Source organism: Gymnodraco acuticeps, unplaced genomic scaffold (genome assembly GCF_902827175.1).
Source record: "Gymnodraco acuticeps unplaced genomic scaffold, fGymAcu1.1, whole genome shotgun sequence".
In the NCBI taxonomy this organism is placed as follows: Eukaryota; Metazoa; Chordata; class Actinopteri; order Perciformes; family Bathydraconidae; genus Gymnodraco; species Gymnodraco acuticeps.
Window position 1 is genome coordinate 1916138 of NW_022990499.1, and position 11847 is coordinate 1927984.

The window sequence follows — 11847 nt, forward strand, 5'->3', positions numbered from 1 at the left end:
TGCTAACAGCTAATGGCTGATGTTTTCTGGTTGAACGTCAGTAACGGCAGGCTGAGATCCTCACCGCTGATTGGCTTCCGCGAGAACGCGTCACGTGAATTTGACGCTCGAGTTGAAAAAATGGAACTCTCGCGTTTGACAGTTCAATCGCCGCGTCTACCGCTTCATGCTCGCCGTCGGAGCGAATTTGCATCTGTCCACGTCTCTGCATTGACTTTACATGTAATCGCGCCGCCCCCAAACATCACATCGTGTCCGGTCTGAACGCAGCATAACAGTCCAGCCGTGAAGACATCTACGGGACAGTTTTGAGATTTCTTCAAATGTCGTTGCCATGGCAACACATTGCTCTTCTTGAAACACGGTTTTCTCATAACTTCAGTGAAAATACTCCAAACAGCCCAGAACTTCACAGGTTTGGTAACGATGCAGCCATCAACGCATCTAAGTGTAGTATGGGGTGTCATCAAATGCCGTTGCCATTGCGACAGACCACTCGCCATGAAACACGATGTGGCTGTAGGTCCAATCGTCCCCCAATCTTCACTTGTATATCACCGGTCCATGCCTCAACAGCTCTAGGCCAAATCTGTGATCTCACCATATGCCGTTTCCATGGAAACATGATGTCGCTATAACTCCTATGAAAATGTTCAAAAAGTGCTCAAACTTCACATGTGTGCAAACAGTCCAGCCGTGAATACATCTACGGGACAGTTTTGAGATTTCTTCAAATGCCGTTGCCATGGCAACACAACGCTCGCCGGCTTTCTCATAACTTCAGTGAAACTGCTCCAAACGCCCGCACTGTGCACTGTTTTGAAATGCCGCTCCTAAATTACCCTTCTTCGATAAAGCCACGCTCGCATTGCAGATGAGAGAGATGGACTTTGAATTGGAATAGATACAAAAATAATCATCCTCCCACAAAATTATATATTTTGGGCTTCTTTGCTTCTGCCATAATTGCGGTCTTGTGTGTGTGACACGGACAACATCAGCGAAATAGTGCCCACTGCCCAACAGCCACGCCCAGACACATGGGGTCACGCCGGCCAATCACAAAGCTTTGATGCGTTCAAGTACATTATTCTGGCACAGGAAGATGATGTTATAGGACATTAACGATAAAACAGAATATTGTTGTTCTATTTTTAGACACATCTCGCGATCGACTGGGAATCTCCCCGCGATCGACCGGTCGATCACGATCGACTGGTTGGGCACCCCTGCTCTAGTTTATCTTAATATCCTATTTTATTTCAAGAAATCTTACCAAGCAATTTTCACTTGTTCTATTGGCAGATGTATTTATTTAAAAATATGTATTCATTAAAAGTGAAAGAACCTTGTTTTTATTATTCTTTTACTTGATTTTGGAGCAGCATTTTTTCCAGCGCTTGCTGAGAAAGGCTAAGCACGAGGGGATGCTGACTGCTAGGTGATTGATGCCTGTTGTCTGCTCTGCTTGTGTTTTACAGGTAGCTGCTGTCATTACCGTGTCACTGCGGTGCTCCTGCCCTGTCTGATCCCTGACCTGAGCAGCTGGTTTCCAGTAGGGGGGGGTGCCCTGCAACTACATATCCTCCATAATCCATGCCTCTGTTTACGTGTGCCCAGTCTGGGGATACAGGCCTCTCTCAGCATGAGAGCTGCTCTATCAAAATCAGTCACAAGTGGAGATTCTTAGCTTTCCAATGATATCCTTGTTTGTTTTTCCTTAAATAATCAGCAAAAAATATTTCACATACCAGGTAACTGTTACCAAGACAGGAGGCTGAGAAAAAGGCCTTCAAAGTTTGCAGACAACATTTAAAAAGAGGGCACAGGGGTTAATATGTTGGGGGCATAGTACCCCTTGGCCTCCCCTTAGGACCACCTCTGGATAAGCTGTGATTCTGAAATCTTTGTTTGTCACTGTTGAATTGTGTAGGTTCTCTCGCGTCCCAGGAGAGAAGCTTAACATAAAGAGACTAATGGAGTCTCGAAAAGGTTCAAATTGGTTACTTTAATTAAGTAGCGTGGTAATGAAACAAACAGAAGAGTTGGAGGAGACAGAGCAGCTGTTTGTCTCGCAGTGGCTCCGGTCGGAAGCGTGAGCACAAAGCTCCGTCACCTCTCTATATATTCTTGTCATTTGACTCCTCCTCTTCAATGGCGGCCGGAGACGCAGGGGATCCACCCGCCTCGGTCTTCTATGTCCGATATCGCGTAAAACATGAGGATTTAGACGTTGTGTATTCATTGCATCACTTCACACGCCTTTTCTCCTTATTCACTCTTTCATGACTTTTTATTTAATGCGTTTTAACGGCTGTAATCGATGTTATCGTAAAACCGGAAGTGGTCATTGTTGTCAACGGCAACGTCTTTCAATACAGCTTTTCAAAGTAAACTTTAACCGGAACTGTTTTCAGAATAAAACAGCTTTAAACTTACTGTTTGTTTAAGCTAAATTACGTCATTCAATATTGATTTTAATTTCTAACATCACCAAAGCTTGTTAGCAGGCTGTCCCTCTCATGATGTGCAACAGATCATGGAGATGCACCCGTGGGCTAACTCATTTTTAATCTATTAGCATCGAGGACCAGGATGTTTATTTTCCTCGGCCAGAGGAGTGAAACACATGGCCTGTTGTAATGCCTAATGCTCAGTCCGATATTTTCAATCATTGATTCCGTATTTATCATCTGAATTCGGCTATAATATTCTAATATTCTGAAAAGCCATGCTTTTATTTATATTTAAGATCAGATGACCACCCCCTGTCCCGGACCCGGTCGTGTTACTGTCAGCCTGTCATTTAATATTTCAGGGAGGCTGATCAGAGTGAGAGGAGACAGTGATCGCTGAAGTTGACACCCTGTTTTTACAAGCTTCAGAAAAGTATTCATCGTCTGAATATGATACGACAAGTTCGATATTCTGAAGACTTTGTTTAGAATCAACCAAAAACCCAATGTGCGACATCCGACTGATTTGGATAGAGCGGGTCACATATGTCAAGAGTGAGATCCATCTTTTTTTTCTTTGTCATTGATGGTTTCTGTGAATCAAATCTCATCATCAAACTTGAAGAAACAACTGAATTTAGGGTCTGGGGGCCTGAGGTGTGTTGTTGTCTCGGAGGACCCCTGTGGCTGGTGACTAATGCTCGAGCTTCCTCTACAGCAGGAGATTCAGGGCGAGACAGCTTCAGCATCACACTCTTCACTGCTGTACAACATGCTTTGTTTCTTTAAATGTATTTTTACTGAAATGGACATTTTTATCTTGTCATGTAATTTACATCAGTATTTTATTTTAGCGTTTGTTGATATTGGTAAATATCGTTTGAGCAAATACTGTTATCTTCCCAAATAAAAGTCTAAGTTCAACAGCATCAGTTCCCCCTGTGTTGGTTTATTGCCGAAACAAATAACATATGCAACATATAAACAGTCATTATGTTCCTAATGAATACACCCAAACCAGTATTGTCAGGTTGATCACAAGTTTAACCAGCTGTGGAAAGAAACTATGTTTATTTACTCGTATTGTATTTTAAAGGTAGGGTAGGTAAGAATGGAGAAACCAGCTCGACTAAGGTAGAATCTGAAAGTACACAACCGAAAAAAATCTGCTCCTTAATTCAGACTTCCTTGCAGAGCCCCTCCTCCAACACACACCAACGCGCACATGACCAATGAGGGCACGAGATAAGTTTGTGCACGAGATGGAAGGCTGACAGGCAGGTAGGCCATCCATCTCGTCTTGCCTCGGCAGATAATTGGTCTTGCTTTTTACAGCGCCATGGCTTCCACAGATAAAATATTTGTATATATTTATTGCTATCGGGATGTTAAGAGCATTCCATGCAATATAACAAAAAGTGTTTCTGAAGTGAATTACCTACCTAACCTTTAAGTAATTGTTTGACATAACTGTACTTTACTTAGTACTATACTTAATGTATTTTAATTTGTCTCTACTTTATTCTTCTACTCCTCTACATTGCAGAGGTGAATATCATACTATTTACTCCAGTACATTTATTTTAACACTCTAGTTAATACTAGTTACTTTGTACATACAAATAATATGCTCATATTGGTATGCAATACTGTACTTCTAATTTACACATTATTTCACTTATATAAATTGTGTCCACATCGACAAACTAAAATATTAAAATGGTCTTACATGTATAAAAACAGGATCATTTAAAGCAGACATAGCAAGGTGGAACCTGTTGCCTTTTCTGGGCCTAAGCTCTAGAATAGACTCTGTGAAAATGAATGTCCTACCAAGGCTCCTGTATCTCTTCCAGACACTTCCTGTAGCAGTCACTGAGAAACAATTCATAGAGTGGGACCAGAGGTCGCGTTAACCGAATATTTTCCATCTATGACGGATTTTTTTAACAATGACGGACAAATCTGAAAGCACTCCGTCATTTTGACAGAGTAGAACAAACTCGGAACAGCGCCAAAGTTTCCCCGCTGCGAGGCTCCGGTGTTATGCCGTGTTATGCATGCCCTCCAAAAAGGAAATTATACCGTTTCCAAACCTAACTGTGCCGTACAAATCATTGAAATGTCTGGGAGTTTTGGCTTCACGCTGTGCACGCTCCCGCGAGGTGCAGCAGCCATGCATAACACACACATAACACATAACTGTTCCCCCCCCCCCCCCCTCTCCCCCTTGACAGTTCACGAGCATGCTTCTCCCCCCCCCCCCTCGTCAGAGTTGGGTAAAGGCCGACGGGTAATTCTGGATTTTGACGGAAGTTTTACGATCCTGTCCGTCAAAATGACGGGCAGCGAAAAAGTCTAGCGCAACCTCCGAGTGGGACAGAATGATCTCTAGATTTGTGTGGCAGGGGAAGAGGCCCAGAATCAGACTCAAAACATTAAAACTACCGAAAGAGAAAGGGGGAATGGCTCTCCCCTGCCTCAAAGACTACTACAATCCAGCTTCATTAAGACCCTTAGTATGCTGGTGAAACCCCGACTACAATGCAAAATGGAAGGACATAGAGAGTGACTTGGTTGAAGGAGTACCGTTGCAGGCTTTGATTGGAGATGGGAACTTGATGGGGAACATGACTGACATAGACAATCCATGGATCAGGTTGCCACTACAGATATGGAACGAAATGTTAAAGGTAAAAGACTTAAAAGAGGTTGTTGAGGTGGTGCGCACATGACTCAGACTTGATCCCAAATAGAGTAGAGGGGGGATTCGAGGGATGGAAGCAGAAGAGACTCACATTTTACTACACATTGTATACCAAGGGGACTATAGAATGCTTTGAAAAGCTCAAATTAAAATATGGACTAGAAAAGCATGATTTCTACAGGTATCTCCAAATACGGCAATTTTTTGAACCAGAAAATCACAAAAGTACATATAGAACAAGGCGTGTTGAGGGTATTTGTAGATGCATACAATTCGGAACAGTGTTGGAGTCTACCGGACCAGGTCCGTCCTCCGCGCAGATCGTTTGGATATGGCTAGAGCGGGGTCGCTGTCCGGATCTGCCGATGACCGTTTCTTAATTCTGAGGGAAAAGGAATTGTGTCCTAGACACTATTCTCTGTTAGCTGTACAAAACTAGACTTTGCACTCCAATGGATTGTTTCTTCAAATAAGCACTTTATTACACAGTTCAACAAAGATACATCAATCTGATACTATACCACAAAGCGCCTTGGACTCCTTCTTCTTGAGTTCTCACCGTGACAAGCTCGTCAGTGTAAGATCCCAGTTGAAGAGAGAGCCTCGAGTACTGAATACATCCTGCTTATATACTGTTCCTAGCGGAGCCCCCACCTTCGCTGCTTTCTTGTGGTGTAATCTGCCGTTGCTACCCTAGCAACTCTTAGGTTAGCCTGCGGCGCGCTTTTGTTACTTCCTTATTTGCTTTCACTCACTTCCTTATCTGGTTTCACTCACAAGACTGCCCTTGTGAACTATTGCGCCTGCTTGGTGGGTGATTTAGTGTGAAAATAATGAGTTCTGTAACCTTGTGGCTTATCAGTTTGGACATAACAGGATGCCTCTGTTCTTAATCTGGTTGACCCCGCGTTTTTGTTGCACACAGTATTCACATAGTATATTTCCACTGAGGCTTCTCAGCAGTTGGACTTTAACACAGTACTGTACTTTTCCACTCAGACAGCTCAATGTCTTAGCTTTTCCATGATAGGCCCACTATATCTTATATTCACTGCCACATTTGCCTTATCTTTATCCTTCAACAGTGTAGAAGGTTAATAGCACAAATATATCATGGTTTACAGAACTCGAAATTGACAGATACATCCTCAAGGAAAAGTGGGAGCGAGAAGCAAATGTTACTATTACGACAGAAGAATGGGGACAAATATGTAAACAACAATGGAAAACAACCAATTCCCAGACCTGGAGGGAGTTTGAATGGAAGAACACGGTCAGGTTCTTCATCACGCCTGCTCAAAAAAAGTATAGGGAAACTGGAGCGGACTGCTGGAGGAAATGCGGTAATGTGAATGCCAACCACTTTCACCTGTTCTGGGAATGTCCATCCATAATCCCTCTTTGGACTCAGGCCCACAATTATATGGTAAAAATGCTTAATGCAAATGTACCACTGAAATTTGAAGTAATGTACCTGGGGAAAGTAGACTTCGATATAATGGATAACGACAATAAGTACATTTTTAACATTTTAAGAGTGGCAACCAACACATCTATAACAAGGAAGTGGATGAGCCAAGAGGTCCCGACGGAGGGAGAGTGGATGGACGTGATTCATCAGATATATATAATGGAAAAGTTGACATATGCACTGAGACTACAGAGTGGAACATTTGAGAAGAGGTGGAAGGGATGGCGGGACCTGGTGAGGCCCAAAAGGCCAGATGTTGTTTAGCTTAAAAAAAGGAGGATTGCTTAATGACTGTTAAAGAGCTCTTGCCTGCGAGCAAGGGATAAATAGCCCTGTTGTGATGTCTTTTGTGTTTTTATTTGTCTTTTTTTTCTTGTCTACGTATATGTCTGCTTGTTAACCTGTAAGGAATGAAAAATAAAAAGATAATTACAAATAATTTACTGCAACGACATGTCGGGAAACCCCCTCAAGGGGGCCCCATGCATAGTGCGCCAAAACTGTTTCTTAATTTCAGTTTTGTTGCTCCGCTATTACAGGCCCATATCAAACCTCCCATTTCTAGGTAAAATCATTGAAAATTAATTTCTAGCATTTAAATAACTGTTTCGATGTGTTCCAGTCAGGTTTGTGTCCGCACAACAGCACTGAGACTGCTCTTGTTAAGGTCTTCAATGACATCCACTTAAACAGACAGTGGCAGAATATAACTGTTAGATTTGATCTCAGTGCTGCATTTTACACTGTTGACCACAACATATTGCTAGACCGACTGGAACACCGGGTGGGACTTTCGAGAACAGTTCTAAATTTGTTTGAATCCTACTTAAAGGAGAGGAAAAATGTTGTTTCTATAGGTAACTACAGATCTATTTGTATTATGGATTATTTGCTGTGTTATTTAAGACTATTCTTGGGAGTCAGGAGGGCTGATAATTTATTCCGGCAAAGTACTCAGAGTCTATGTCTATTTACTGCTTGGCTCAGATCCACCAACGATCAGCAAGTTCTATTTCGTATAAGGCTTCTAAGGCAGGGGTTCCCAACCCCGGTGTTACTGCCGGGCCGCAAAATAGCTGTGAGTTTATCGTAATATTTGCAGAATTATAAATATTTAAAAATATTTAATCAAATTTTTTAATTTTATTTTCGCACCTATACCAGTCATATTATTTCATCCAAAACATCCAAAATAAATCAAAATTGGTTAGCATAAGGTCTCAGCCTCTCGTGCACAGAGAAAGTTACCGGTGCGCCAATAGGAAGTGGAGCGCAGGAGACAACCGTTTAATCGTGGACTATTATGTTTATGTGGGGAAATGGCAGTGCATACATTATGAGATATATTTCCAACTCGGACTTCATTTTAAGGACATTGCGGCCAGGGGTGTAGAGCTATATTTTTTTATTTGTAAAACCTCCTTCACTTCATGAAATGGGAGAGGGGTCTGCCTGCAGACCTCCACTCTCAGGACAGTTCCGGTGCAGACCTCCACTCTCAGGACAGGAAGTGCACGCTAAGAAATCCAAAATAAAATCACCACTATCAGTACAGCGCCACTTTCCGAACAAGAAATGCACCCAAATACAAAATAAAATCGTACTGACACTTATTATCTATATATATAGATATATATGTATTTATATATATAAATACGACATCTTGTATTTTAGTTACACCCGCTAGACAACAGTGGAAGGTTCGAGAAACAACCGTGTTTGCGGGGTGCACCGCGGCGGAGGTGGGGAGGTTCCAGCTGAGAACCTCCACCCCGCTGCGGGACCCGTGGGACCCCTGGACAGTGCTTCTTGGTCACGCTTCATATCGGCCGGCCCGGGAAGGAAGAGACACGCAGAGTGGGGGAAGTCCCCCACCCCAACGCAGCACACCCTCCCGGCCATCAGAGTCGAACCCGCATTTCGGAGGAACCGACCGCCAGAGCACCGGCACTAGGCCGGGCCGGCGTGGAGGCCCTCCGACAGTGGGTCGCGTTTGCCATTCGATCAGTGAGAGGAGAGGAGAAAAATGCAACAAAAATTGTCAAAATCCGTTAATATATGGATGAGTGGGGGGGGGGGGGGGGGGGGGCTGGACACAGGCCGTGGGGGGACACCCGAGGGCAATGTCCCCGGTAGAAACCGGGTGATATAGCCAAAAAAATAAATAATAATAAAACCGGGGAAAAGTGGCAAAAAGTGTCCGAAAATAGGCACTCATGTAGCGGGCAGAGTCCCCTGTCAACTCCCGTTAAATTCTTCCATGGTGTCATTTGAGCGAAAAACTTTTACGAGAACCAGGCTGGGGGGGTCAAAAGGGCTTGACCAAGGCCGACCCAAAGTGCACGGTGGGCGGACTCATCACCTCCGTGATGAGTCTCCATTGTGATTTGAAAACTTCCATCAAACGAATCCTTCGGTGGGCGGGGAAAAAACTGCGTCAGAATTGTCACTTCCTGTACTGACAGTGGAGGTGTCCTGAGAGTGGAGGTCTGCACCGGAACTGTCCTGAGAGTGGAGGTCTGCAGGCAGGCTCCCATGGAAATGGCTGCAGCATCAGGAGGCAGCCTCTGAGAAGTGCAGCACCAGCGCGTACACACCGCCTTCACTGTGTTCCCCACTGCAGGCTGCTACGTTTCACACACTCACATCGAACGGCCCGATTATTCTCCCTATTACTCGTTGTATGAAGGAAATGTCCGGTCACAAAGGCGCATGATGTGTGTGTGTGACAGACAAGAATAGTCAATTCTGAGAGATAGATGTATCCTGCTGTATGGGTTGATTGTGCTTTAATCTGTTGCTAATGCCTTGGGGTTCCAGTGGGAGGGATCACTGCGCTCTTCCTCGCTCGATTCAGAGGAGTGAAGGCGGGAGCTGCGTAGTTGTATTTCTTCATTATTTCCCTTTTTAATGTAATTACAGTAAACAAAGCACTATAAATGTATCAACCCATGTTATATATAATCTGTATTACATCACTGTGGTTCGTAGTGAGAGGAAAGTGTGTATTTTGTACTTTGTTGTATTGTTTGAAGGTTCTTGCTAATTCTGGCTAACTTTGTGGTCATTTAAGCTAGCTGCTGTATACTTCGTGGTGCCGCTGAATCTGACCGTTTGTCATGTTGTTAGCAGCTAAGCTAGGCACTGTTACATTCACATTCCCATACAGATGTTGTGTTATCACTGTTAAAGAGCTAAGGATAAAGGAGAATTTAGTCATTATTATTAGTCCTGAAACTTGAGTGTATTCATTGTAAATGTACAAGCTTCATTATAAAGATGGCTCGATTCAGACGAGTGAAGGCGGGAGCTGCGTAATTGTATTTCTTCACTTCTCTCATTCATTATTTCCCTTTTTAAGGGTACAACATGTGTGTATGTGCTCTGCTCAGCTCCGCTGTGTGTGTGTGTTTGTGTGTATGTTCGGTGTGTTTGTGTGTGTCCAACAACAGCATTTGTTTTCAAATTACCATGAACAGTAATTTACACACATCTGGCCAACTCCATAGGTATGTGGGTGTTCCCAAAATAAGTTAGTTTAATCTTATCTCGATGTAGTAAATGCTGTCGGAGTGCACCGGAACGAACGCCCCGGTATGACGTTATTATGGCTGGCAAACAAGCTCAGGGGTCTCCCTGACATTTCAGTTATATCAATATGTGTACAGTGGTCCTAATTTGTTTTAATTGTATCCTGGTTTTAAACTTTGTTATGTTTTGGATGCATATTGTTCTATTATTTGTTCAGGCTCTTACATACAATTAGCCACTGTTGCCACCTATATTAGGCTATATTATATTATATATTATATTAATATTTGTAAAGCGGTCCTAATTTTTTGTTTTAATTGTATCCTGGTTTTAAACGTTATTAATATGTTTTGGATGCATATTGGTATTTCTTCAGGCTGTTAAATACAATTAGCCTCTGTTGCCACCTGCTGGTGAGTAACTATTAAAATCAGTTAAAATTGACAACCGGTCCGCGCATTTTTTTTAATGTATCTGCCGGTCCTTGGCACAATAAAGGTTGGGAACCCCTGCTCTAAGGCTATCGCTATTGGGTAATCCCACTGCATGTGTGCAGCACTGACAGACTTAATCCAAACTCACCTATGACGTGGGCCTCACCTATGACGTGGGCCCCACCTACCGGCTCACTTCCGTATAAATAGGAAGTAGTCCCAACAATTTGCTCCCACTTTTCTTCAGCACTCCGTTGCAGAAGCACTGTACAGGCACAAGCTGTTTACTAGAAAGCAAACATTCCTAGTGGTTCCCCTGGCCCCATCCTCCCTCTCCTCCGGACGGGGGAGACAGGGCGGGGGCCCGGTGTCAACCCGACATATGAGTTACGACCGGAGCTCACGGTGTGAGTCCTGCCGGGGATTGGAGCACGCAAACGCGGCTCTCACTCCCCAGGTGTCGTGCACTCATTGTGTCCGTCTCCCTCTGGCCCACAGACAGTGGAGAGTGGACGCTCTCGCTGCTGCGGCTGAGGATGATTGGCTAGTCCGGGAGTCTTACTCTGTGGACCAAGCCCTTGATTTATGGGATCCGAGTGGCGGGCAGCGGGCAGCAGTCAGGCGACTCCTTCCCCTCCATTCACGGATCACCATGGGGTTCCCCCAGCCCCATCCTCCCTCTCCTCCGGACTGGGGCGACAGGGCGGGTCCCTCTATCCGCCATCTCGGCTCTGCCGTCGATAGGCGGTATTCTCCAGGAACTCCCGGAGATCATCGGAAAGGCAGCCGCCTAATGAGATCTCCCCGTTCCCCCGGTTCAGGAGAGCTCTCCTCCGGATGACATAAGCAGCTGCCTCATAGCCTGTCGGTTATTAGGCAGCAGGGCTCGCGGCACAAACCGGCTGTCTTTAAAACCTGTCGGTTGATTAGACAGCACAGGCTTGTTTCCTATGTCACAGATATGCCTCCGCACACCGCTCAAGCGGGTTTGAGCGTGAACGCGCCTCAATGTCCGGTTTACGAGCCTTCTCCTAAACGGCGACATGATGAGAGCCGCTGTGCAATACAGCGTGTGGAGGTGCATAAGCCAGCTGTAACCTGTCAGTCAGCAGGCAGCAGGGCTCATGGCGCAAGCCAGCTGTATTTAACCAGGCGGTTATTAGACAGCAGGGCTTGACGTTTAAACCTGATGCTCCTAATGCTGCGTTCACATCGGACGCAATGCGAATATTCGCTTCGCTCTAATCG

The 11847-nt window shown here is 44.4% G+C and overlaps 1 protein-coding gene across 3 annotated transcripts in view; it reads left to right on the top strand.

Annotated features, from left to right (window-relative positions):
• tsnare1 (T-SNARE Domain Containing 1) overlaps positions 1 to 3385 on the top strand; it is a 359325-nt gene extending 355940 nt beyond the window's left edge. For all 3 annotated transcript variants that reach the window (XM_034226529.1, XM_034226527.1, XM_034226526.1), the window contains one exon: positions 1482 to 3385. Coding sequence is in view for 1 of the 3 variants with exons in the window: in XM_034226527.1 (XP_034082418.1) it covers positions 1482 to 1529 (48 nt within the window). In the remaining 2 variants the exon portion in view is untranslated. The remainder of the gene's footprint in view (positions 1 to 1481) is intronic.
• The last annotated feature ends 8462 nt before the right edge of the window (positions 3386 to 11847 follow it).